Source organism: Sarcophilus harrisii, chromosome 6, assembly GCF_902635505.1.
Source record: "Sarcophilus harrisii chromosome 6, mSarHar1.11, whole genome shotgun sequence".
Classification (NCBI taxonomy): Eukaryota; Metazoa; Chordata; class Mammalia; order Dasyuromorphia; family Dasyuridae; genus Sarcophilus; species Sarcophilus harrisii.
The window spans coordinates 243,553,884-243,580,656 of record NC_045431.1 but is presented as its reverse complement, the minus strand read 5'-3'; the positions used below and the strand labels follow the sequence as shown (position 1 = coordinate 243,580,656).

The window sequence follows — 26,773 nt, the reverse complement described above, 5'->3', positions numbered from 1 at the left end:
GGGTTTGTCTGGAGCCCACGTGGGGCTGGCGGGGGGGGGGGGTGCGCTCAAGGTCACGGACCCCAGACCCAGAAAGGAATTGAGAGTCCAGGGTTTGGCGTCAGAAGGCCGTGTGACCTTGGGCTAGTGCCTTTCCCTAAAATCAGGCGCTTGGAGGAAATGGCCTGCTGCAGGTAAGTGCCCATGGCGGGGGCCAGGTGGGGGCCACGGCTGCGGTCTCTCCCCCTCTGGGCGACCCGTCCTGGGCCGTCCCAGACTCAGATCCCGGAGCCCGGCCAGGACTCGTACCCACCTTGGAGCCTGGTTCCTCCTTCTGCCAGGCCGCTGAGGTCAGTCCATCCTGGTGGGGGCCACAGGCAGCTGGGGTTAGCCGGGCACAGGGAACCCTGGGGACGAAAGGAGTGGGTTCCTGGGCCCGGGGAGCCAGCCTGGGCCCGCTAGCCACCGGCACCAGCTGAGAGCCCCGGCGAGGAGCCACCTCCGGGCCAGTTCACCTGGTTGGCTGCCAGGTAACAGCTGTCAGCTGGCCCGCAGACCTCGGCCCTGCCCTCCTCCCTCCTGCTTCCCTGCCCTCTGGGGCAGCGGCCCCAGCCCTGGGCGCCCCTTATAGGATCCTCTAGGGCCGGGGGCCCCGGGGGGGCCGGGGAGGTGAGCCCGTCCTGCTCCGTTCGTTATACATGGAAAGGAGGCTCAGGAAGGGTTAGGGGTTTGCCAGGGTCCCGCCCGAGCCAGTCTTTGATTCCCAAAGAGATTTCCGACCCGCCGGAGGCCCGAGCCCCCAGCCCCTCCCCTCCCCCTCCACAGTCCCCAAACCCAGCCTCTCAGCTTCCCTAAAAACATCTGATTCATACTCTTTGGGGGGGGGGGAGAAGGATCAGGAGTGGAGATCAGTCTATTCTTTACCCCTCCCCCTATTTACAGCAGCCACATCCCCAGGTCCCCCAGCCCAGCCCCGGGCTCCCTTAGAGCCCAGGTGTCCTCTCCCCCAGCCCAGACCTCCCCCACCCCCGGTCCCCCTCCTCTGCCCTCCCGCTCCGGTCCCACTGAGACAGCGACTCACCATGGGGGTGTGCGAGGGAGCGTGGGCGCGCCGGGGTCTCCAGTCCCGCTCCCTCCCCAGGGGGACAGCGTCCTCTGGGGCCCCGGGACACTCGGCTCCCCCGGGGAGCTCCGTCCTGTGCTGGCAGCAGGAGAAGAACCGTTGTTGATTGGCATGTCCCACCCCCTGGCACGCCAGCCCCTGGGGAGGGAGGAAAGAGGGAAGGAAGGAGGGGAGGGAGGGAGGGAGGGAGGGTGGAGCTGGAGGGAGGGGAGAGCGAGCTCTGAGCTGGAGGGGGGCCCTGGAGGGCAAATCGGGCCCCCCCCACCCTGGGCAAGGGGGCTGGGACCAGAAGGGGGCAGGGCGGGGGGACAAAAGCAAAGGCTCCAGGATGCATGGGAAGGAGAGCGAAGGCGGATACGGGAGAGAGACAAACACCCACACCCACAGACTGCACACAGCCTCGAAGGCACCGGCAGCTCCGCCACATACGCGGCCAGAGCCGCGCGCAGGATCGCTTGCCAACGTCCCCGCGGGCTCCCGGCCCCACGAACCCACCACGAGGGTCCCGCAAAGCCGCTCCCTCTGAGTCCCTGCGTGTGCGCGGGCGCCCCCGGGCTCCCGCGGCAGTTCGCGCGGGTCAGGGCCCTGAGGGGCACGCATGCCCCTGGCCCCGGCGCCGTGCGCCTGCTTCACATGGATCTGCCTTCCCTGCCTCCTGCAGGTACACGAGATCCCCCCGCGTCCCCTCCCCCCTGCCCGCCCACACCGCCACCCTCCCACACAGCCATACTTCAGGGCTCTCTGTTCTCGGTTCCCCGTCTGTTTGCGAATGACACACTCGTCCTCACGTGAGAATCTCCAGCCCGGAGCGGCCCCGAGCGCTGGGGAGCCAGCGGGACGCGGGCGCTCCCGGGGGGCCGGGGGAGCGGCTGCGCGCGCCCCTGGCTTGGGGGCCTGGCTCCCTCCCAGAGTCTGGGCGGATGAAGCGCTTGCTAATTCGGGCCCTTTCCCCCCCCTCGCTCCGCCCCCAACTTTCACTCGGAGAGACAGACAGACAGGCAGACAGACAGCTCTCCGCCCCGCCTGTCAAACTGTCTCCCCCCACTCCCACGCGAGGTTCACAACATACCTGGAGACGGTAAACCTCTCCCCTCCGCCCGACCTCGCTGCCACTGGAGCTCAGCCCCCCCCTTTCCTTCTGCCCCTTCCATCTGCCTGCGGGACCTCCCATTTCCCCAGCTCCCTCCGGAGTCCGCTCGCCCCTCCCCGGCCCCGCGCCTTTGTACTTGAGACTTGGGCAGAGCCCGGAGGCGTATCGCGGAGGGTGGGGATCCCTGACTAGGTGCCCGGGCAGCCCCCGGGGAAGCGGTGGCGAAGTCTGGCTCTTCTTGTCCTCTCTCTGGGCGCTCCCCCCTCCCGCAGCCAGTCCGGGGGTTTGTGTGTCCAAAGTTTCCCCAGAAACAGAACCTCCCCGGGAGCCCTTTGCTATAGAGACCTGGGCCCTATCCCTGCCCTTAGGCCTAAGGACCTCCCGGAGAGCGGAGCAACAAAGGCTGCCCCGGTGGCTCCTCTCCACTTCCCCAAGAGCTCAATTCCTGTCTGACCTGTCCACCTCCCTCTGGGTTCCAGGGCCTGACTTAGGAGGGTGGATGGTGGGGAGGGGGCCTCCTGGCCCGGAGGACCCGAAAAATGCCACGCAAAGCAATTTCTCTTCCCAAGGTCTCGGTGGCCGCCCCTGCCTCCCAAGCTCCCTTCGGATCCTCGCCGGGGACGATCCCCTCCTCCTCCAGGCTCTCGGAATCCCGGCTTCCCCCTAGACCCCGCCCCAGGGCCAGCTTTTAGGAACATGCCCTTTGGTCTTCCCTATGGAACTGTGGGAGCTCCTACTTATGCACTTGTCACTGTCTCCATAAGAATGTGAGCTCCCAGAGGGCACCACGGACTCCGGAATGGCACAATGCTCACGTCTCGGTGATTGATTCGGGGAATAAAATGGGAGAACTCACCTGGAGCCTCAAAGACAGAACTGGAAGAAACATGGAATATCAGAGCTGGGAGCGGCCTTAGAACGTGGGCTGTCCCAGGCCGGAGGGGCCTTAGAACAGGGAATGTCAGAGCTGGAAGGCCTTTAGAACATAGAGCCTCAGGGACCATAATATCAGAGCTTGGAGATCTCAGTATTTAAAATGTCAGAGCTAGAAGGGGCCTTAGAACACAGAATGTCAGAACTTTAGATCATAAAATGTCAGCGATGAAATAAATCTAAGAACACGAAATGTCAGAGCTGGGAGGGAGCTTAGAATATGGGATGCTAGAGCTGGGAGCTCTCTCAGAACAAGGAGTAGCAGAGCTGGAAGGGTCCTTGGAACAGGAAATGTCAGAACTGTCAGGGACCTTAGAACATGGAATATCAGAACTGAGAGGGATCTTAGAACACAATGTTAGAGTATGAATGAACTTTAGATCATAAAGTCAGAGGTGAATCTTGAACATGGAAGATCAGATCTCAGAGGGATCTCAAGACATGGGAAGTCAGAGCTGAGAAAACAGAATGGCCGAGTTTGAGAGATCATGTGATCACTCCTTTCATCTCATAGTCCGGGATGTATGGCCATGGGGAAGGACATGAGTCGCTCCTAGCTCCCTATTCCCAGGGAAGCCAGCTGCAGAGATGTGAGGGTAGGGCTTGAATTCTGCCAAGAGTTGCCTCCAGATGTTCAGGAGGTGGGATTCCATAGACCTGCATTGCTCTGCCCCTGGCTGCTACTCAGGACCGTCCTGGGGTGGCCCCCAGGTGCCCGGTGCCAGCTGTAGACGGGCCCTTGTGGGTCAGTGGCAGTCTAACATGCAGGAACTATATAGTCCTGCATTCAATGGGAGGGAAGGGATTACTCAGATCTGCCAGGCCTCCTGCTCCACTGACAGGGTGGTGAGCTTCCTGCCTCACCCTACCTACTGCCCTCCTTTTTCCAGGAAAGTTGACAATGAGCTCCTTGGTATTCGACAGGCCGGGATGCATGAATCAGATTGGCCGCTGCGGGTCCTCGAGGATGGTCCTCTGGGTGTGGGCAGTAAGTGAAGCTGGGAGGGACGAGCCAGCCTTCCTTGAAAATACTTCTCCACCCACTCCCACAACTGGTTGTTTCCTTTTTTTCTTTATCCTCTTATTCTCTCAAGTATGACAGATGTTGCTCCCTAAGCCCTTCCTTGGGGGTGCAAGCAAAGGCTTTCTCTCTCCGACCAGTAGAAGATCATAGGATTGGGGGGTGGGAAAGGAGAAAGCTTTGGAGATTTTTTTGTCATTCAAGTCTGGCTTAACAAAGATGGTAAGTGACTTGGAATCCGAGTCCTCTGGCACCAGCGGGGCTGGAGTTGTTGTTCTCGGCTGCTTCTCTGGGGCCTAGGCCAGAGCGCCAGCGCAGTCGGCTGTCCAGGCCAGCACAGTCGGATCTGATGAGCTTTTAGCAAGCACCGACTATGTGCCAGGCATTGTGCTATGCTCTAGGGATGCAAAGACAGAAGGGAAAGGGGTCCTTGTCTAGAGGAGGGGCTACAACATGGAAAAAAGAGAAGTAAATCCAAGATGCTTAGAAGGAGAGGAAGAGGGAACTACCAAGCAACAGGAAGAGGCAGATCCTGCCACGGCGGGTAACCCAGGAGCTGATTCTTGGAATAGACTGGGGATTCTTCCATCTACGATTGGCCCTGCCCGAGACGCAGACTCTAGGGGTCCCCAGGAGTGTGATCTCGCAAGAGTCTGCCTTTCACCTCCCTGGAGTCTGTTAATCCAAAGGCCTGGATTACCTGGTCTCCAAGACGTTCTTCCAATGTCCCCATCCTAAGGATTTTTTTTCTTTTTGGTGGGGGAGAAGGCCTGGGAGATGACGGGACTATCAGCAGCGGGCTCAAGAGCTTGACTCTTTGTGTTACAGACGGGGACACCGAGCCAAGAGCTCGCTCAAGGCCAGGGATGGAAGCTCGAGGGTCAGTGGGGAGGGTGGGTGGCTCAGAGGACCCGTCCTCACTGCCTAGCTCCAGCACTGGTCCTGCCGCCCTCCCTAGTCAAACCTCCCCCGCACCCGAGCCAGATTTAGCCGGGAGGGAGGGAAGCTGGGAACAGTTTTTTTATTTTTTTTTATTTTAAGCAGCCTGGAGCGCAGCACGAACGCATTTCTGCGCCACAAAAGGATCCTAGAAGAGGCTGCGCAGGTGCAGATGGGGGGGGAGGGGAAGATTTGAGTGGCTAGTTCGGTCTCCCTCCCTGCCCCCACATCCTACTAGACTGAGAGTGAACTAGCCACTAGCTCTCTGGGCCTTCTCCAGGCCCACTCTTCCCCCTTCTCCCATCACCTCGAATGGAACCTTTCAAAGGTCCTCAGAAAGCCTTATTTGTCCTCCTGAGAGCCAGGCTAGCCGATCCAAATTCCCATTTGGCATATTGGGAAACAAAGGCTCAGAGAAAGGAAGGGACTGGCTTGCGCTCACGCAGCTCATTGAGCCATCTGGTCCCCGAACACTTAGGCCCTCTGGTTCTTTGTGCTCTGAAGGATGCTAAGGAAGCAGCACTTCCACCCAACTGCCCCAACATGGGGAGGAGCGTCTGCAGGGATGAGCTGGGGGGAGGGGTGCCTTCTGGGGAGGCAGGCTTCTGGGGCAGTCCACACAGGAGGTCCTGACCTGCGCAATCATCAGAGACTCTGCGTGGAAACACCCGGCGCTGATGCCCATTAACAACTGGCTGACAAAGCACAGCCTCAGACGCTAGCTGGGGCCCAGAGAGGTCCTGAACTCTAGCGGAGTCTCTGAGCCCGCAGGGGTCAGTGGATCCAGCTCTTGCCGACTTCAGAGCTCTGCCTCCCTCTCCCAGCAGAGCCTCGGAGAAGAAATGCATTGCTCTCAATCACTCTCCTGCGCTCCAGTCATGTAAATCACCAGTTCGGGGATCAGAGCGTTTACAATCAGAAGGCCCCTTAGGCTGCACGTTGCTTGTCCGGAACGCAGAGACCATCTTCAGGGCTTGAGGTGTGGAAAAGTGTGGCTGATGACTTGGTCCCCCAGGGTCAGAAGCCGGATCGTTTCTTGACCTTAGTCCCAGGGAGCTTGCCATCTGCTCTAACTCCCCCCCCCCCCCCCCGGGCCGGAAGCAGGGACTCTAGGTACTTAGGGATGCTCAGTTAGAGCAGCAGCCCAGGGGCCTGATGGGGGATGGGGCCAACCTTTTGAGTGCGGGAAGCCTCGCGCAGCCTGCGTGCAGCCGGCGGAGCTGTGCGGCCCGGGGGCAGGCCCAGCCCAGGAGCAGTGGCCAGGCTCGCTCATTACCACCTCCTATGGCTATTTTTGGTCGCCTCCGAAGGGATTCGCTCTTCTCCACCCCCACCCCCTGGGCAGAGGCGGGCGGAGGACTGAAATAGAAATGCAGGCTTGGGTGCTCTGATGTCTGTCTCCTCCTCTTTCGGAGAGGAAGCCGTCCCGGCCTCCTGGGGCGGCGGTGAGGGTGGTCTCCGACTCGCTTTGGGCACCTGGGGGCTCTTCCCCAGATGACCTCCTTTCCCTGGAGCGAAGGAACCAGCTTGGAGAGATTTTGCCCATTGTGGGGCCCGTGGGACCCGGGGTTGTAGGTTTCTAAATTTTGAGCCGAAAAGGGCTATTTCCTTCATTGTACAGAGAAGGAAACTGAGGCTGAGATGTTAGAGGACTTGCTAAAGGCGACACAGCTAGGACATGGTGGAAGCAAAATTCAGCATCCTTAACAGGGAGCCAGGGTTTGGAGAATTGTAAGCTGCTCATCTCAGGTCTGGGGCTCCGGGGGGAAATATAAGTGTGGGGACATCACAGGGTTCAAGTCACTCGGACAGTCCCTTAACCAAGAGCCGGCCAGGGGGTGGCACAGGTGTGCCCGGGGCCTGAGCTGGGGAGCTGCCATAGTGGACTGTGGTACTGGGATGGTCTGGTCAGGCCAGGGGAAGGTGTGACAGGACTCTGGACAGTGACATTGGAACTCCAGAAGTCAGAATCCTGATTTCTGGGGGCTTAAATAGTGTCTCAGAAATAACCCTCAAAGTGGCTTCAAGAGTTCTGGGTCCTATTACTAGCTGTGAGCAAATCACTTCCCCTCCAAAGCCTCAGTTTCTTTCTCTGTAAAAAGGATGTAATAACATTGACATTGCTGATCTCCATATCTCAGAGATGTGAAAATGGATCTTTGGAAACAGGAAAATGCCAGCCATTTGGGGAGAGCCCCTGCGATGCCCCGCCCTTTTCCCCATCCCCTTTTATCACATGTTTGCAAAGGACTTAGCCCAGTATACACTAGTCACTCAATAAGTGGTTGCTCTCTTCCTCTAAGTCAAGGTGTTGGAGAGTGAGCTCCGAGGGCAGGGATCTGGCAGGAGTATTATTGTTGGGGGTAGCCATGATGCCCTGGTCAGGGCAGAGCCAGGGGAGGGGGAGAATGCCAGTCCCTCCCTCCCCCTTCTTCTGCCTGCCTCCTTTGCTTTTCCCCTCATCAACTCCCTCTTCTAGCTCCTGGCTGTAGGACTGAGGCTGAGGGGACGCTCTGGAGGCAGGGACAGGAAGACGACTCCCTCAAAAGCATCACAAGGGGGTCATCTGTGGGAGCAGTGGTCTGGAGGTGAGGATGGGAGGGGGATTGCATCCCAGGCAGATTTCCAGGGAAAGGAAATGGGTTTTCCCAGAGAAGACATGGGATTTCTGGGAATGCTTTCTCTTTCTCTCTTCCCAGGGTGCTGAAAGGGCTGCAGTGCCCCCGTTCAAGTGGCCGTCTAGGTAGCTGGTGCAGTGGACCCACTTGGTCTGCCATCAGGAACATCTGAATTTAAATGTGGCTTCAGACACTTACTCGCCATATGACCTTGGTCAAGTCCCTTAATCTGTTGTAAAATGGAAGTCGTAATGGCACCTACCTTCCAGAGTTGTTGTGACATATCTGTAAAGCATTTAGCAAAGTGCTTGGAACACCGAAGGCACTTAATAAACTTGTTCCCTTTCCCCTCCCTTCCTCTCTACCTCACTTTCCTCATATGGGGGTAGTGCTCTCCATGCCTCTCTCATAGGGTTTGTATGTACAAAAAAGGGGGGATGGGTTCTGGAAAATCGAGTCGCTCTGGAGTTGCCGTTCCCGGTGGGAACAGGTGCTCGCTGGTCCGCCGGGTTCCGAGACAGAGCAGGGCAGTCCGACTTCCACTCGGCCTGCATAAACCTTGGGCTCTCTCGCCCAGGGCGCAGCTTCGGGAACACAACAGGGAGCTCAGTCCTTGACTCTCCCGTCGGGCTCCAGGACTCTCCCGAGGGGTCACCCGAGGGCTGCCTGTGGCCCCGAGACAAACTGCCCGAGTGAGGCTGAAACGACGCTTCCTACTCCCTCCTTTATTTCCCATCCCGGGGGCTGGAGGAGGGGGAGAGGAGAAGCTTCGCTGGCCGAAGGCTTGCGCTCGGACCCACAGACAGGAGGCGGCGGTCTGGCGGACCTGATTCCACTCATGCACCTATCCATCCGTCCGTCCATCCGTCTGTCCATCCATCCATCCATCCATCCGTCCATCCGTCACGGTTCTTTCTTCCATCACTGGCCCAGCCCGGGCGCAGGGAACAAGGCGCCTGGTTTAGAGTCCTAGGCGTGTTGGCTCTGGGGCCTGTGGAACCGTGGGAAGCTTCTTTCCGTTTCTGGGCCTCAGTTTCCCCATTCGTAAAAACAAGATGGCAGGATCGTAGATTCGGGAGAGCTCCGAGGTCATCTAGTTCTCTTCTTCCTCTTACTGAGGAGGAAGGGGAGCTTTTGAAGTCATTGCTTTTTTCAAACGAGTGCCGGGCGCCGAGCTGTGGCTGAAGTCCCGAGGGATCCTCAGGAAGTAAGTTTCGCGAGTCGGCTCCCGGCCTCCCGCTCCCAGAGACCCCCTCACCTGAGCAGCCGGGGCCCGCGCCACCCCCAGCCTCTTCCCTTGGAGAAGAGCACGCGGGAAGAAGGAGTTGAAACCCGTTCCAGCTCCGCCACTTGTTTGCTGTGAGACCTTGGGCAAGTACTTTCCGTTCCGCGAAAGGAGGCATTGCACCTGACACTTGTAAAGGCTCTTTTCAGCTCCGGATGTAAGGATCCCACGGGAAGGAGGCCGGTCCTGGAGCGCGCTCTCTCTCTCACCTCAGAGACTTTTTACAACAGGTGGCTCCCTTCCCACCCCCATTTCTGTCCCCTCCAGCACAAGGGCCTCCTTCTCCTCCCATCCTCGCGTCCCCGCCTCTGCTCCCGAGCCGGCGGCCATGACGAACCCGCTTCTCCCCACCCCCATCGAGCTCCTCGCCCCCTCCCGTTCCGGGGGCGCAGCCGGAGCGGGCGGGGGCGGGGGCGGGACGCGTGCTCCAGCTTCTCCCTCCCCTTCTCCAGCGGCCTCCGATTCCCGCAGGCCTCTGTTCTCTCGGCCCTCGCCGCTTAGGGCCCCCCAGACCTCGCTTAATTCCTCCAGGCCAGCCCTCCAACCCCTGGGGAGGGCGGGGGGAGGGGGAAAAGGGGGGGGGGCTGAGGTCTCGGGCCTGCCTTTGAGGCGGGAAGCAGAACTGGGCCTCCCCGCCTCTCGGACGGCTCCCACCCAAGTCCCCGGGGCCGCTGCGCCCAGCGCGGCCTTTTGTCTTTCCAGTCCAAGATCCCGGGTTAGAAGCGTGGGCTTGGCGGGGGCGGGGAGGGGGGCGTAAGAACGGCCTTAGCCTGAATTTGGAGAGGTTTTCTTCCTCCCGAGGGGCCCAGGGGAGGGGGCGCCAACGAGTCTAAGGATAATGGCGTGAATTCTCCCGGGAAGCAGGGCCTCCCAAGGCCATTTCCCCAGCTCTGGAGGCCCCTCGAGCGGGGTCCGGATGCGGGTCCCGGGGCGGGGGATTCCAGGCAATCCGGGGCCATTGCCCCATGAGGTCACTCAGGGCCTGACCCAAGAAGCGGGTTCCGATCTGAGGATGTCACCTGAGAGGAAAGGGGTGTGTGCGCGTGTGGCCGTATGTGCGTGTATGTGCGTGGGTGGCCGGGTGTGCGCGTGTGGCTGCGTGTGTGGCTGTGAGTGTGCGTGAGTGCGTGTGTGGCCGGGTGTGCGCGTGTGGCTGTGAGTGTGCGTGGGTGGCTGTGCGTGTGCATGTGCGCGTGGTTCCCAGGGGTCCGGACCTCTGCATTTCCAGACCCCATCCGCCTCGATTCCCCATCGGCCGCCCATTGGCGACAGGACAGCCTAAGCAGCCCCGGTTGCCGGCGGGCTGGGTCCCCGGCCCGGCCGCACTCACGACCTTCCCCCCGCACCCTAATCCGAACCGTCTCTACGGCTACGGCTGTGGGGCGGGCCCTGGGACAAAAGGTCTGCTCCAAGCCGGGAGCTCTGTCCCGAGTCGCAGCCGGTCGGGGTTGGAGGGGCCCTTCCATGCAGACCCTTATCTCCCAGCTGGGGAAATTTCGGTTTCCCGAAAAGGAAAGGGACTAGTTTAAGGTCACACAGGGCCGGTGGCTCACCCCGAGATCCTGACGCCTAAACTAGGGCTCCCCGCCCCCACGCCCTCCCCTCCCCCGCCTCGGTTTAGCCATCGTCCCCGTTTGGAGGTGGGGCGGGAGGAGATGGGCAGGTGTGTCCGTCCTCGCCCTCCGCTCCCTTAAGTCTCCCGGCTCCCAGCCCCGTCCCGACTCGGACGCCCGGTCGCGAGGACCCGGCTCGGGTTCCCCGGGTCCCGGCAGCCGCGGATTTAGCGCCCTCGGGTCACGCCGCCAGAGATGAGACAGCCGAGAGAAACCAGAAGCCCGGGGGCTGGGAGTGGCGCGCGCCCGGGGCCGCTCGGCCGCCTGCTCCCCGCCCCCGCCCCCGCGAGCCCCCCGCCGCCTCCGGCCCCTGCCCGGGCCGGGATCTCAAGGGCGGCTCTGGGCTGGGGGCGCGGGAGTCCGGGGGACACAGCCCCCAGTCCCGAGGAGCTCACGCAGCGGGGCGCAGGGGGCGGGGGCGGGGGTCCAGCCCGTCCCGCCCAGACCCTGCTCTCTCCGCCGCCCCCCTCTAGCCCAGCCCGGTCCGGCACGCGACACTCCCCGGGCCCCGGCCCCCTCTTCTGCGCCCACCCCTCGGCGGGGCTCAGGGCAAAGACCCCCCGTAGTCACTTACCTGGGGCGGCCCCCCCCCCGCCGCGCCCCGGGCTCAGTTCCAACGTCAGGCCCAGCTCGGGGCTGACGGAGCCGGGGCTCTGGCCCCCGGGCCCTGGGTGGCGTCGGGGCCCCCAGCAGCTCCCTCCGCCTCCTCTCCGCCTCCGGAGCGCCGGGCTGCCGGCCGCTCCTGCCCGCCTGCACGGGCCGAGCTGCGCTGTGCCGAGGCGCAGCGGAGGCACCTCCCGCCGCGCCCCCTAGTGGGCGTGGGCTGCCCCGCGCGGCCGAGGTCCCTCTTCGCTATTTCCATCATTACCCACCCCCTCGGTGGCTCCGGCTCGGGGCGGGCGGTGGGGGCGGGGGGAAATAGTCGAGCGCGCCGGAGCCGGGGCTGTGCTAGCTTCGGAAGACGCTGGGAGGGGAGCTCGGAGCGCCCGGGCCCTGCCGGGGGTTTGTCCAATTAATCCCCCCCCCCGTTTCCCCCGCTCTCCGCGCCCCCCTGCCCGGGTCAGCGACACTTGGAGTAGAGGCTGGGGCCGGGGCTGCCCCCTGAGAGGAGGCGCGAGCCACGCCCTCGGCCCGGGCCCCTTGCCGCCCCCCTCCCCGTCCCAGCCCCTTCCCCCTTCTCCGAGGACCGGGCGACCACCCGGGCCTTGCGGCTGGGCGCTGCCTCCAGCCCCCTAGAGCTGCCCCGAGTGCAGCCGTGCTAGTCATTTCTTGTGATTGGAGGCCTCGCAGGCCGCCTGTTTACAGTTCCTGCCGAGTCTGGCGGCCGGGAGATTAATGGGGCACAATTGAGTTAGGGCCCCGTGCCTGGGGCTGGGAGGAAGGAGGCAGGGGGGGAGGGGAGGCTGCCTGCCGGGCCTGGCCAGTGGCACCGGGCACGCCCTAAGCTGAGCCCCCGGGGGGCGGGAGGAGGAAAGCCGGGGAGAACTGGGGGAGCTCAGTATGAAGCCCCAGAGATGGGGAATGAGGAGCCCCCCCCCCCCATCCTTCTGATTTCTGCTTTGGACCTGGCACGGCCCAGGCCCGGGAGGGGAGGAGGAGGGAGACGGAAGCCGCTCCGGTTTTCCAGAAGGGAGAGGAGGCAAGCCCCCTCAGCCAAGGCCCTCAGCCAAGGCACAGCGTCCAAGAAGACCCTTTATTAGCCACCTAATGTTTCTGCTTACCAAAAGGGAAACTGAGGCAAGATCCCAGAGCAGCAGGCCTGGGGCCCGCCTGCCCGGGCATGGTGTAAATAGGGCTCAGCCTTCCGTTCTCAGGGCTGCCAGCTTCTCAGCCCCAGGGGGACAGAAGGTGGGTGGGGTGATGGGGGTGAGCCAGGGAGGAGGTGGGAGACTGGCTTTTCTTAGCTTCGTCAGCCTGGGAAGCCCTTCCGGGAGCAGCTGGCCGCTCCCACTCCTCCCTGAGGAGGACCAGGCCCCGAACAGCCGGCAGGGGTGCGTGTGGATGGGCCGGGAACGTCCGGGCGTCCGTGGTCTTGGGCGTGGGAGACGTCCTCTGGTCGCCACCGTGGTCCGGCCGCCAGCTGCCTCTCCTAGGGATCCGTGTCCTGCTGTTGGGGGAACCTGAAGGACCCGACAGGTCTGGGGTGAGTGGGGGTGGGGTTAAAAGGAAGGGGACGTTCCAGGAAAGGGGGAAGGAGGGCTAAGCGGCACCCACCTGTTTTCCACCTCTTCCACTGTGTCCTTCAAGGGCCGGTTCCTGGTTTCTGGCAGCCCAAGAGCCACGAGACCCGAGAGCACAGGGATGGAGCCGTAAATGATGGGGGGCACCAGAGGCATCTGCTCACCCGTCAGCTTTACCAGTGGGGCCACGATGCCCCCCACTCGGGCCATGGTGCTTCCTCCCCCCAGGCCAGTCTGCCTGGCGGGGAGGGATCCAGTTCCAGAGGAGAGAGGACAAGTCAGGGTCAGGCAGGAATCTCCTTGTCTCCACCCGGCACCTCCCAAGCACCCCTCCCCCCCCATCCTAGCCTGGCCGGGCCTTCTCCTTCTGCTGGCCAAGACCAGAGGTTTTGCAGCTTATCCTGGTCTTTAACATTATTTATTTATTTATTTTTGCTGAGGCAATTAGGGTTAAGTGACTTGCCCAGGGTCACCCAGCTAGGAAGTGTTAAGTGTCTGAGGCCACATTTGAACTCAGGTCCTCCTGACTTCAGGGCTGGGGCTCTATCCACTGCGCCACCCAGCTGCCCCATCTTATCCTAGTTTTAAAACACCCGGAAAGGAATCAGGAGATGCCTTATCCCTCCCCGACCCCCACGTCCTGTGTCCCAGTCTTGGCTGGAGACAAAAGACAGGAAAGGAAGCTTGGAAGGGGGCAAAGAGCTAAGGAGTGAGCCTGGCCCTCTGTGGTGGAGAGGGGGAGGTCAGCCTCCCTTTTGGAAGTCTGTGCCCTGAACCTCTTCCCTTTAAGTCCAGCAGACCTCCTGGCTTTGCGCAGCCGGGACCACTTTCCCAGGTCCACCCATTCCTGCATCCCCAGCCTCATTCCAAGCAGCAGGGCCCTTCAGGGAAGCCTCAGAGGATGGACCTCAGAAAAGGTCTCCCATCTACCTCTTCCCTTATCTCAATGTCAGCCCTTCCCTGTCCTGCGCCCCTCCCTCAGGGGCCGCTCAACGGCTTAAGAAGGCAGCCCAGGTCTGGCCCTTACCACAAGCAGCTGGCTGCCCTGGGACCTCGGCCTGCCCTACCTGATGGCCGTGGGGTACAGCTCCCCCGTGTACAGGTAGACGCAGTTGAAGGAGGCGGCCAGGCAGCCCTTCCCTAACACCGCCAGAGTTGTCCGAAGGGCGGCCAGTTCTGAGAAAGGACACAGATGGGATACTAAAGGTGCGGCGTGTGTGTGTGTGTGTGTGTGTGTGTGTGTGAGAGAGAGAGAGACAGACAGACAGACAGACAGAGGGAGGGGACTGAGAGAGGGAGAAAGAGAGAGGTCAAAGAGAGAGAAAGAGGGACAAAGGAGAGTGAAAGAAAGGAAGGAGAGAGAGAGAGAGAAAAGAGACAGAGAAAGAGGGACAAAGGAAAGTGAAGAAGAAAGGAGAGACAGAGAGACAGAGAAAAGAGAGAAAGAGGGACAAAGAGAAAGGAGGGAGAGACAGAGAGACAGAAGGAGGGACAAAGGAGAGAAAAGAAGGGAGAAAGAAAGAGATAGACACACACACACAGAGACAGAGGGAGGGAGGAAGAGAATGTATGTGACTGTGTGTGAGCATGTCTGTGTGCATGTAAGTGGGTGGGTGGCTGTGTTGTCACAGGCAGAGTCTGTGAGAAGCAGCTCAGCCCAGTCCTGCAGACCCCCTAGATCTGCTCTGTCCCATTGATGCCATCATTCAAAGCCCCCGAAAGCTGGAAATGGAGGCACTCTTATTCCTGATTTCCCGGTGATGGCCCAGAGACTTCCCCGGCATCACATGGCCCCCAGTGCCAGCTTGCAGGCTTTCCGGGAGCCCTCTGCCCCTCCATGTGAACGGGCCTCCCTACCTGCTCCCTTCAGGACCCGGCCACCATCCAGAGTCCCAGGCCGGGGCCCAGCCGCCTCCCTCCTCCCTCCTGGTCGGGTCAGAGTTGGGGCTGGTTGCTAAAACCCCGGGGCCAAGAGGGCGAGAGGGAGCAGGCGTTGTATAGCACACCCTTATGTAGCTAGGGAGATCTAAGTTGAAAACTCATTTTACTAACTGGGTGATGATGAACAAATCATTGACTTTTCTCAGTTTCCTCATCTGAAGAATGGGGCCGAATCTAGTGGAGACTTGGGCTCCTAGAGGCTCAGGGTTAGTGCTTCAGGCCTGGCAGGAGGGGGGCCGTCCGGGATAGGCTCTCTCACCTGTGGGCACCAGGAGGTTGGCCAGGATGCCCAGTCCAGCAAGCACCAGGGCGGTGACTTGGGCGACCCTGCGTCCGGCGCGGCTCATGGCCAGAGTGGAGAGCAGCTTGGCTGGGATATCCACCATCCCAAACAGCAGCTGCAACATGTGGACCCGCAGCCCGAAGCCCTGCAGGTCCATGGCCACTCCATAATAGGCAAAACTGGTAGCGAACCTTTGGGAAGAGGGGGGGGAAGGGGAGGAAAGGAGATGCGAGGAGTCTCTGCCCCTGCTGCCTAACCTGGGACTCCTCTGAGAGGGAGAGATGGGAGCGAATGGATTCGGGAGGACCAAGGGAGAGAGATGGGGGCCTCCTGCCCTGGCGGGGAGAGAGATGGGGGCCTCCCTCCCCGGGATGTCCACTGGTTGCCTGTTCTAGGCCACGGTTCTATGGCTCCTTAAAGCTTAGAAAGCCTTTCTCCCAGATCTGGAACTTGAGATCTTATAGAAATAAGTGTTGAAAACTATCTTTATGTGTGATTGGAAAAAATAAAATACCATCAAGTGAAAAAGAAACACATGAAAGCACCTTTTAGTCATTGCCCTCTCCTTTTGCCAACAGCTCTGTGGGCCAGGGGCTCCTAGTGTTTTTATCCCACTTCTGGAACCCTGTCATCTTCCCACTTGGGCGTCTCCCTCCGGGAGCCTGGGAAAGCCTGGTCCCCGTTGGGCGCTCCCTTTCCTCCATGCCCCATATTCTCCTGGGCCCAGAGAGTTAAGAAACCTGCCCAATATCACACGGCTCATTAAGACTGGGCCTCCTGGGAAGGGTCGCGGTTGAATAAAAACCATCTGTCAGACATGGTCCGTGAGCCATCCCACTTCCTTCCTTTGAGACCCACTCACAGGACACTTTTGCCTTGAATTAAACGCGGAAGACTCGACCCCTCCAGAAGGTCCATGAGCCAGATCACTACTTATTTCCCCAGATTTTCTACCCTCCTTTCTCCCCTTGTGGCTCTTGTAGGTGCTACTACGTGGAATAGAAGCTATGGTTTGCATGTCATCTCAGAGGCATAAGGAGCCAGGTTCAAATCCTGCCCATGACATGTGCAGGCTGAGTGACCCTCTCCGTGTTCTAGGCAACTCCCTGAGATCTATAAGCTGGAGAAAAGCTGCCCGTCCACACTGGGACAGGGTTCGTTACTAGGCAAGATTCCGGGTTTAGAGCTGAAAGGACCTTCTATAGATGAGGAAACTGAGGTCCAGAAGGGGTCACTGGCTTGTCCCAAGGCCATCCAGGGAGTGAGTGACCCTTTATGACCCCAGAGACTTGGGTTTCAGACTTGGTTTTTCTGCATAGAGCAGAGTAGCTCCTGACACCATCGCGATCTGGGGGCTGGACAACATCCTCTGAACATAGCCGGGGCCACCCACATTTAGGGAGCAGCTAGGTGACAGTGGAAAGAGCTCTGGACTTGGAGGCAGAAAGGCCTGAGTCAAACCTTGCCTTAGATGCTCATTAGCTATGGCCATTTGTTAATCTCTTTCAGCCTCAGTTTCCTCATCTGTAAAATGGGACAACAAGAGCACCTGCCTCATAGGATTGCTTGGGAAGATCAAATGAGACAATAACATGCTTTGCAAACTTTAAAATGCTCTAGGAAGGGCGAGTCCCCGTCCTAAACCTACTTCAGGATAAAGTCGGGAGGCCTGCCAGCCAAGAACCTCCCGGGGAACCAGAAGATGAAACCAAGAAATGTGTTCGTGGAGGGTAGTGGCCAAACCTGCCCTCATCATCTTAGGGCAACGCTTAAATGCAGATAAAAGGTCTGGTGTCCCTCGACCAGGGGGCTAGCCTGCGCCAATGACACCAACACTTGGAGATGCGCCGAATGGTGGGTGTCTGGATCAGGTCCCAAGGGGTTCGGCCAAGAGCAAATCAATTTTCTGAAGATGGGACTTCAGGACTGACAGAGCAGCAAGAGAAGAGGAGGGAGAGAGAGAAGAGAGAAGAGAAGAGAAAGTGAAAGAACAAAGAAAAGAAGAAGGAGAGAGACAGAGAGGAACAAGACAAAACAAAAAAAATAAAAAAAAAAAAAAAAAAAGGATAGAGAAAGAGAAAGAGGACAAAATAAATATTAATCAAGAATCAAAAAGAAAAAATATAAAAAATAATAAAAATAAAAAGATAAAGAACAAAAAATAATAAAAATAGATAAAAAAAATAAAAAAAATAATATATAACAGGGAAACAAGAACAAAAAAAAGACAAAGATCAGAAAAATAAAAATAAATAAATAAATTAATTAAAATAAATAATGAAAGATCAACTAAGTAATAACAAGAATTAATCAAAAAGATACAAGAAAAAAAAGACAGATGAGAGACAAGACAAGAAAAACAAAAAAATTAAAAAAATTATTAATAAAAAAAAATAAAAAAAAAAAAAATATAAAAAAAATAAGAGGAGAAGAAGTAGTTTCTGGGGTTTGGGGGGGGGAGGATGAGAGGGATTCAGAAACAGACCATTGTCCATGATGGAAAATATTATAATGGAGGGTCCAGGCGGGTCATTAATGTGTTCTTCCTTTCTCCTCCTCTTCTCCACCTCCTTTCCTTCCTCCCTACCCTTCTTCTCCCACCCTCCTTCCTCCCTTTCCCTTCTCCTCTCCCATCCCCCCCCTTCCCGGGGAGCCAGGTCTCCCTGGCAACTCCTTCACCTCGATGCTGAGCCCGTCTCCTTCTGCTCTCCTCCCGTTGATGCGAGCCACCCTCTTCAGCACCTGGATGGCCTGCTCTGGTCTCCCAGCCAGGACCAGCCACCGGGCTGACTCTGCAAACCACCTGGTTGGGGGCAGAGGGTGGAGGTCACGGTCTCTGGGAGCTGTTCCTGACCAGGCATCTTCCCTGTGCGTCATTCCCACCCAGAAGCCCCCGGCTCTTGCTTGGGAGAGCAGCCCGCGCATCCTCACGCAGCCCCTGTGCTTGGGAAGGCTCTAAGCGGCAGACATTCTGAATCTCTCCCCTCCTCGCCCCCCTCTCTCCAATTCTGCTCTCGGATGAACAAACCCGAGCCTTCTTCCACGTGTTGTTCCTTCGTTTTCAGCCATGTCCGAATCTCTATGACCCTATTTGGGGTTTTCTTGGCAGAGATGCTGGAGAGGTTCGCCATTTCAGCCCCTCAAATACTTGCTAACTTGTCATCCTGAGTCTTTTCTCTAGGCTAAATGTCCCTAATAATCCTGTTTCCTTCAATTAATTCACATATAGTCTGATCCGTGGCCCTTCATCCTCCCTGTCTGTCTCTAACTTATCAGCATCCTTTCCAGAACGTGGGACTCAGGGCTGAACACGCTGCTCCCGATGGAGTGGATCGGGGCACGATACAGAGAAATTGTCATCCAGGAATGAATATAGGACATGGTCCTCTTAGGTCCTTTGTTGACCATGTTGAGGTCACTTTCCACTTCATGCCTTGGGTCTTTTTCTTGGTGAGAAGCCATTTCACAGGGCTCTAAGCTGCCGGTCCTCCCTTCCCCCACTTGCACTGGACATTGATTTCTTGAACCCAATTGTAAAACTTGACATTTATCTCCCTGAAATTTCATCTTTTTATCCTGAAAAAATTTTAAGGGGCCTGAGTTTTTCCATTCTGTTAATTATCCTTCCTAGCCTTGCATTATATATGCAAATTTGAGCAAAAGTTGTTCTCTTCAGAGGCAGGTTGTCATAGTACAATGTCACTTAATCTCAGTCTGCCTCCATTTCCTCCCCTTTATAATGTGAATAACAACAGCACCTGTCTCCCAGGGCTGGGGTGGAGATCCAATGAGATACTATTTGTAAAGCATGGATTTTGTGATCGTTATTCTGTATCTTTATCCAAAGGCATAATATTCCAGGCAGCTCAGTGAATAGAGAGTTGGATCTGGAGTCAGAGAGACCCGAGTTCAAATCGAGCCTCAGACATTTATTTACCAGCTGTATGACCCTGGGCGAGTCACTTAGGCTCTGCTGGCTTCCATCTACTGGAGAAGGAAATGGCAAAGCACTCTGGGATCTCAGGACGGCGTCCGGGGGCACCGAGTCAGACGTGACGGAACAGCCACAACCCGAGCCACGAGTGGGAATGTCAGCCAGCACAGGACAAAGCAGGAGGCCCCCGGGCCCTCCCCTGGAGACTCGGAGGTTCACACTCTGTGTAGCCCGCTAAGTGGCTCTGGATTCACGTAAGGCGCCGTCCTGTAGCCTGCATCTTGCTGCCTTTCCCACATAATACTTTGTTACACTCTAAGAGCATGGAAAGGATTGCTTGGATACAGTTGCTAATTGTAGCTCCTTCTCTTCCCCGCATATTCCTAGAGGAAAATCCCCCTTCTTCTTCCCACCACAAGGGGGCAGTAGGTCCAGATTTTCCACCTCTTCCCTCTTCCCAATGGGGAACTCCTGCAGGGCCAAGTTTGGTCTTTTTCATCCTTCATTTCACATGAATATGAATTCATGGGAGTTAATAATTTTTACAGCTGGAATTGGGGAAATCACCTGATCCGGCCAGTTCTTTTTTACAGAGGAGGAAACCGGGGTCCAGGGGGGTCACCCACTGATGACGGGTGTTGCTGGGGGAAGCGCGGCCCCTCCCCGATCTCCCTGACCCCCACCCCCACCTGCGCCCCCCCTTACGCACCCCTGCCACCCGGGCCATTCGGAGCCGACTCCTAATTCTGCCCAGAGAGTTTCGGCCAGTTGCCCCAACCCTAACTCCAGCTTCTAGCTGGACACGAACCCAGTTCTGGGCAAAACTAGGCCTAGTTCTAGGCTTGATTTTAGGGTTTCCACCATAGTATGAAATAGAAACGGGACGAGGGACGTGATACATTTGGCTGCCGTTAACGTGCCTACCAGGAGTAGCCGAAGAAGGCAAAGAAAGGCATGGAGAGCGTGAGCTGGAGCCAGCGCCAGTTGGGGAGGGCGTAGGCCAGGCCTGGGAGAAGTATCTGCCCGAGGGTGGCGGAGTAGCTGACCAGGGTCCCCGTCATCGTCCGGGTCCGGGTGGGGGACCACTCTAGAACTGGAGAGAAGAGAAACAGTCACCTTCCCCTCCGCCCCTCAGGTTCCTTCTTCACTCAACACACATGTTCTCCTAAGTGATTATTGCCAAGGTCTCTCCCCTGTGACATCTTAATTTCCTTTTTTCTTTCAGCATTAATATCTCTATTCTAAGATTCCCTTTATTCCTGGCATCTTCTGCTCTGTGTTCTAACAGTCTAGCTTTTAAGGTCCCTTCCAAATGGGACATTCTGAGTTCTAGAACCTCCATGGCAACATTCTGTGCTCTTAGGTCCCTTCTGGCTCTGTGAGAGGATGTTTTGTCTTCCATCATTCTGGATTCTAAGATCCTTTCCCGGCATTCTGTGTTCTAGATTACAGAACAAAGACTCCCAGTTCTGACAGGCAGTTTTCTGAGTTCCCAGCTTTGATGGCCAGTTTTTTATGTTTTAGCTTTCTAAACTTTAAAATTCTTTTCAGTGTTCTAAGATCCCTCCCAGTCATGGTATTCTGTGCTCTAAGGAACCTTTTAGCTTTAGTGGTTGGTGTTCTAAGTCCTTTCCACTTCTGCTATTTATCTTCTAAGGAACCTTCCAGTTTTAGCATTACGTGTTCCAGGTCCTTTCTAGCTATGATATTTCTCCCAGTTATGGTATCTTATGTTCTAAAGAATCATTTGACTTTAGTGTTTTGTGTTCTAAGTCCTTTTCAGTTCTGATATTTATGTTCTAAGGAACATTATGTGTTCTAGGTCCTTTCTAGCTCTGATTCTTTTCTGGTTCTGATATTTTCTGTTCTAAGGAACCCTCCAGCTCAGCATTTTGGATCTTGAGCCCTTTCCAGGCCTGATAGTTTCTGTTCCATCATTCTGGGCCCCGCTCACTTCTCTGGGATCTGTTCTTCCTTCCTTTCTGATCCCTGCTCCCCACTCCTTCACCCCCCTCCCCTTCCCCACTCCCCAGCTTGCTCTGACTCCTGGAACAAGTCATTAGGCTTCTATCCACAAGGAAACCATGTCCCTCCCCCTCCCCACCTTCTTTCTGTCTGTCCTCCCAGAAGCCCCTGGAGGGGTCCCCTCTTGAGTCTTCAGGTGATCATTTGGCCGTAAGGGGCCTGTGAGCCCTGCCCCACATCCGGGCCGGCCTGAGGTCCCTGGCCTGGGCCTGCTCTCTGCCAAGCTGTTTCCCCGGGGACAGAGGGTTAACAGGTTCCGAGCTGAGCCGGCCACGTGCGCTCCCTGGGCCAGAGCCAGGCGGGGGGAAGGGGCGGACAATGGAGTTGCCTAGAGCGAGCTGGGCCCAGGGCAAGGACTTCAGAAGGGGACGGGGCGTGTTTATAGTAATCAGAGAACTTTCCCCCCCTGCTTAAGCCTTCAGGGCACAGCTTAGCCCTAGGTGAACAGGGAACCCCACAGTGCCCAAACACTTTGTGCTGTGCTGGAGAATTCTGGGTAAGGGGAGGAGGGGGCCCAGGACTCAGGCTGAGGAGCCAGGAGTCCTGGATTCTAAGGGTGGGGGAGGGGAGTAGGGAACAAGGGGGAGGGAGGGTGCAGGAGGAGGGGGGAGGGGAGAGCAGCTGCAGGATGGTGGCAAGAGTGGGACAGGATGGGGAAGAAAGGAGCAAAAATGGAGGGCTCTAAGGGCAGGGAGCACCAGAAGTCAGGAGGACCTGAGTTCAAATCTGGCCCCAGACACTTAACACTTCCTGGCTCTGTGGTCTGGGCAAGTCACTTCACCCCCCCTGGAACTGAGGTTCCAGAACTGGAAGAGACTTCTGAAATCCTCTTGGTTGATTCTTTCACTTTACAGATAAGGAAACTGAGGCCCAGAGAGGGAAGATAACAAGCATTTATTTAACACCTACTGTATGCTAAGAACTTTTTGCAGATATGAGCTGGATTCTCATATAGGGGCTAATTATTATTTTATGGTTGAGGAAACTGAGGGCAAATGGAGATTAAGTGCTTAAGCCAAAGTCCCATAACCAGGATGGGACAGAAATGGGATGAGTCCCTTCCAGGGCTTCTCCCCCGGAAGCGGGTTCATACCACAATGATTCATGGGTCTGTGGTGTTGTGGGGGTGGATTCTCCCTTTGCTGACACAGACAGTACCCCTCCCTCCTGCGGGAGATAGTCTTTGGGCAACGCTTACAGTGGGCAAGTCGGGGTTGGCCAGCACCTGTTGGAGGTGGGGAAGGGCCTATGTCATATTGGGAGTGCCAGGTCTAAATCCCCTCTCTGCCACATGGGACCCGTGCTCACATCTCCTTAGCTCTTTGTGCCCAGCCCCTTCCTCTGTAGAGGAGTGGGACCAGATGGCCTCTTGCTGTGATCCCACAATGCCTGAGGTCCTTCGGGTTCTATAGAGGGCGGCACTGAGCCTCAGACTATCCCAAAGTCTCCGGTGCTGAGTGGTTGTGTCTGACTCTGGTTGGTCTGGCTGCCTCATGTCCCCCATGCCAGGGCACAGTCTACTCCACGCCCAAAGAGACTTCCTAAAGCCCAGTTCTGACCATGGCACGCCCATCCCCACTTCGTATCTATAACCATCAATGGCTCCCTATTACTCCCAGGATCAAATACAGTTTTCTGTTTAGCTCTGAAAACCCTTCAGAGCCTCCCTGCTCTTCTACATTGCTTCCCTCCCCCTGTGACCCTTACACCCGGCTCCCCCGGCTGCCCCCCACGCTGGAAAGCTTTCCTGCTTCACCTTTGCCTCCAGGCCTCCCTGCCTCTCTTCAAGACTCGGATCGAACTGCACCTTCCCCCAAAGCTCTTTCCTCAAGCTCCCTTCCTTCTGCGATAACCTTCAGCCTGACTTGTGCGGATCTTGTTTGCTCACAGCTGTTCGTATGTTGTCTCTCCTGTTAAACCATAAGCCCCTGAGACCGGGGCCCGGGCACCCCTTGTGCTGAGCGCTCCATGAATGTCGGCCGGCCCCAGGAAGGGGAGGCTGCGGGGGACACTCACCCAAAGACATGCAGTTGAGGATGATCCCAGAGACGGCCATCCCGACCAGGAAGCGCAGGGCGCAGTAGGTGGAGAAATTGGGGGAGAAGGCGGTGGCGGTCCCCGCCGCCCCCAGCTGCAGATAGGACCAGCTCAGCAGGGCCTTCCGGCCAAACCTGGGGGGGGGGCAGAGGATCAGGGCACGGGGAGGGGACGGAGGGCACGTGACCGGGACGGGGAGACAAAGGCAGGACCAAGAATAGGGGACAGGCCGAGGATGAAAGACCAGGACTGAGAAGGTGGAGCTGAAGGATGTTGGGGAGGAGGGGAAGGAGAGGGAGCTCGGATTAGGGGGGGTCTTGGGCCAGAGGTCGAGGATGAGCGGCCAGGGTCGCCCCTCCGCCCCCCCCCCTCCACCCGGGCCAGAGTACCTGTCTGCCAAGCTCCCAAACGCCATCGCTCCCACAAGGACTCCTGCCATGTAAATGGATTGTGCCATCTGGGTCAGTTTCCAGGAGTCACACACCAGGTCCCACTGTTTCAGAGAAAGAGGAAAGGCCTGAGGGGTTAGGAGGGAGAAACTAGGGGTTCAATCCCCCCACTGATTGCTGATAGATAGATTGATTGATCTTTCTCTGAGGATTGATTGCTGGTTAAAGATGGAGCAGAAGCCTTCCCTTGAGCAGAGGATCATGGGAGGAGAAGCAGATCCAAGGGTGGGGAGTCAAAAGTGTTGTGAGTGGCCCAAAGGGGAGGCCCTCAGGAGACGCCAGCAGAGACGGGCTAGAGCTTGAACTGGGGAGGGCCAATGGCGGCTTTGCCCAAGATTGGGCACTGATGATTCCTCTGTGACAATAAGCTAGACTAAGTCTCTGTTGGTCCCACATTGTCCCTGTCCCAGACCTCCCAGTGCTGATCTCCTCCCACTCCTCTGCCCACTTCTTCACCCCTCCCCTCAGAGGAACAGCTTGTGCTAGGGAGCTATGGCCATGCATGGGCAATGCCCTCCTGAGGCAGCCTCTCTTCCACTTCCTGATGGACGTCAAGCCTCAGTTTACCCCTGGAGATGCCCCCCATTTTTCCAGTTTCTGCTTCTTGGGGCAGAGCAAATTGAGTCTAGTCCTTCTCAAAGTCCTTGGGCTTGTTGGCCAATGACTCTTGGCCACTTTGACCACTGACTCTTGGCCACTCTACGCGGCCCCAATTCCCTTTGGTCGGTGCTCCCATGGCCTCTTGGGTCCTTCACCCTCCGGGCTCACCAAAGCCCCCCAGAGCGCTCAGGTAGGAGAGGGGAGGGGGCCACTGGGTCTTCTTCATGTTTAACTTAGAATCCATTAAACCCCCAACGTCTCCTTTGAGACCCCCGGCTCTCAGCCAGACCTCCCAGAGCTTGTCCCAGGAAAGTGATTTTTCCAACCTCAGGCACATGGTTCCTCACTTAACGTGACCCGTCACCTCACTGGCATCCCGCGTTAGCCATCCCTCTTGCCTTTGGATCATGGGCACATTAGGGAAGGGGCCATTTCTGGCTTTAGAGGAGCCTGATAAAAGTGGGGAGCGGGACGGGGACAAGCCCGGATTTGTGAGGTGCTCCACCAGAGGCCCCCAGGCAAGGGCCGCTCAAACTTAGAGGTGGTTCCCGATGGCTTCGTCTTCGGCCATGTCAGAGGCCTCTGACTATACCATTCACCAGAGTGCACCTTTCCATCTTTGCCACAAGATTAAGTCTATGCTAACATCAGGTGATCCTGTGGCATTCCTCAACTTACCCACTTGTAACTCTGCTAGGAAAGGACATGGGGTCACCCTGGCAGGACTTTTCCCACTTGGAATCATCACTCATCTGGCAGATGGAGGTCAGAGGGAAGGCACTTGGCCAAAATGACCCCGGGTGGGGGGGAGAGGAGACCTCAGCTCTCCAGCTCTCACACTCTGAACCTGCCAGCGGGTCTCTTCTTCGGGCCGGCTCCTCATTACCTCTGTCACGATGGTAGCCTCGAACTCGCTGCGATCATAGGTCCATCCGTCTCGACACGGTTCGGTGGCGGGGAGGCTCCCATTGGGGGAGGTAGTGTTGGGCTCCAGGCTCTGCCAGTGGGGTCGGGAGAACTGCCGGCACCTCTCGGGCTGGTGGCCCCCATCCAGGGGAACCCACAGCCGGAGGAGCCCCTCGGAGCTGAGGTTCCCCGTCTGGCCGGCACCGAGGGGTGCTGGCGGGAGCCGGCAGTGGTGTGGGGGCACCGCCGCCGAGAAGTTCTGCAGGAGGTTGTGAGAGGCCGTCAGGAGGATGGGGGCCACCAGGGCGAGGATGTGCAGCCATTGGAAGAGCCCCAGCCCCCCGAGCTGCTCCAGCAGGCTGGTGAAGGTCATGGTGGTTCTGGGGAGCTTCTGGCCTTGGCTCCCAGACCGCTGCCGTGGGCTGGTAGAGGAAGACTTAGTGCAATGGGGCTGCTCTGGTCCCAGAGTCCCGGCCTTACCAGCTGATCTGTTCAGCCCTTGGAGGCCGGAAACGCCAGAGCTGTGGGGGGTCCCCTTCCTCCGGGCCAACTGGTCTCAGCTGCAGATGGGAAAAGAGGCCCGGGCCGTCCCCTGTCCAACTCCCCTCGTCCCTCCGGCCCTCGTTCCCGAGCGCTGCCCTGGGGCGACTGTGGGGATTCCTGTAGGGACCCGGCTTTGGCAAGGACTGGCCAGGATTGCGGGAGCCAAGAACCCCCCTCCTCCCCCCCTCCCCCCGGCTCTATCCATCCTCCCACCCAGCTCAGCCACAGTTACCTCTCCCGAGTTAAACTGTGATTTTGGCTCTAAAGGATTAACCACTGAGAAGGGGAGCGGGGATGTCCAAAGTCAAGGAAAGAACAGTGGGCCAGAAGACTGATGAGAGTCAGATTGCCCGGGCTGAGCGGCGGGGCACTTTGCCAGTCACTCCCTGGCACCTTGTCCACACGCAGGGCTTGAGGAGCCTTCTCTGGGCCTCTCTGCAGCCCTTGTGTCACCCCCACCGGGGGGGGGGCATTAAGAACCATCTCAAGGGCAAGGGGCAAGAGGGAGAGCGTCAGAATCTCCGAGCTGGGGGGTGTTGGGGCCAGAGTCCGGCCCATCCCCCAGGGGATCCTCCTTTGCCATCCCTGACCAGTGGCGGCTCGTCTGGCTCCTCCTGCCCCCACTCTTTGGAGATATCCAGCCACGGGGGACTTATTACTTATTACCCATTCCACTTTGGCACCCGTCTTAATGATTAGGAAGCTTTTACTTAGGCTGAGTGTGATGAGGGGGGAGGAAAAGGGAGGCAAGAGGAGGACAAAGTCCTGACAGGGGGGGCGGGAGGGAGTAGCCAAGGGGGTGCTTCCCTTCCTTCCCCTGGCCTTAAAGGCTCTTTCCTGACTCATGGGGGGGAGAGGGGAGAGAAAGGGCCAGACAAGAGTCAGCCCCCAGCCCTGCACAGGGGCAAGGGCACACTTGGGTTTGGGGGTGTGAGGGGGACAAAGGCTGCCCCCATTTCAGCTGCTTTGCCTTCCAAATGTGGGTTTCTGCTTTCCTGGTGGGGACGTTTGTGGTTCAGGAAAACCTGTCAGCCTCCGGCTCTGTGGGGGAAGGGAGGCTTGGGCTGGAGTGCCAGGCAGCCGGTGGGTGGGATTCTAGACGTCCCCATTAATTAGGCTTCTGGCAGGGCCTATATGGCACCAGCTGGAGGCAGGGGGTTGGAGTAGTTGACCCCTGGCCCAGGATGGAGGTGACACTGAACAGAACTGTAGTCGGGAGGACAAGGGGACCCCTGGTGTTTCACTCATTTTATCTCTGGAGAGGAAAAGGACCG

General features: G+C 57.9%; 2 protein-coding genes and 1 pseudogene across 2 annotated transcripts in view; all 3 read right to left on the bottom strand.

The window, feature by feature from the left end:
• The window catches only part of CHRM1 (cholinergic receptor muscarinic 1), a 12,195-nt gene extending 11,083 nt beyond the window's left edge, over positions 1–1,112 (bottom strand). Inside the window, exon 1 of the mRNA XM_031941544.1 lies at positions 1,061–1,112. The gene's annotated coding sequence lies outside the window, so the exon portion shown is untranslated. The remainder of the gene's footprint in view (positions 1–1,060) is intronic.
• Positions 1,057–12,383, bottom strand: LOC116420094 (annotated as a pseudogene).
• On the bottom strand, positions 12,276–25,890 carry LOC100919451 (solute carrier family 22 member 6). Its single transcript, XM_031943649.1, has 10 exons — positions 25,732–25,890; positions 24,937–25,516; positions 23,391–23,494; positions 22,981–23,135; positions 19,864–20,032; positions 17,685–17,808; positions 14,982–15,396; positions 13,849–13,957; positions 12,816–13,019; positions 12,276–12,721 (listed from the first exon to the last, which is right to left on the bottom strand). Exons 2-10 carry the CDS (start codon positions 25,327–25,329, stop codon positions 12,691–12,693), a joined length of 1,704 nt encoding a protein of 567 aa, XP_031799509.1. The 5' UTR covers positions 25,330–25,516; positions 25,732–25,890; the 3' UTR covers positions 12,276–12,690.
• Between the last annotated feature and the right edge of the window lie 883 nt (positions 25,891–26,773).

What these genes read in the sequence shown, in the direction of transcription:
- LOC100919451 (XM_031943649.1), bottom strand. Translation starts at nt 25,329, where the DNA reads ATGACCTTCACCAGCCTGCTGGAGCAGCTCGGGGGGCTGGGGCTCTTC. An exon ending in CAACCTCCTGGTGCCCACAG is followed by an intron (nt 13,958 to 14,981) that starts GTGAGAGAGCCT and finishes GTCCTTTCTCAG; the next exon opens with AACTGGCCGCCCTTCGGACA. An exon ending in GTGGAAGAGGTGGAAAACAG is followed by an intron (nt 12,722 to 12,815) that starts GTGGGTGCCGCT and finishes CGGGTCCTTCAG; the next exon opens with GTTCCCCCAACAGCAGGACA.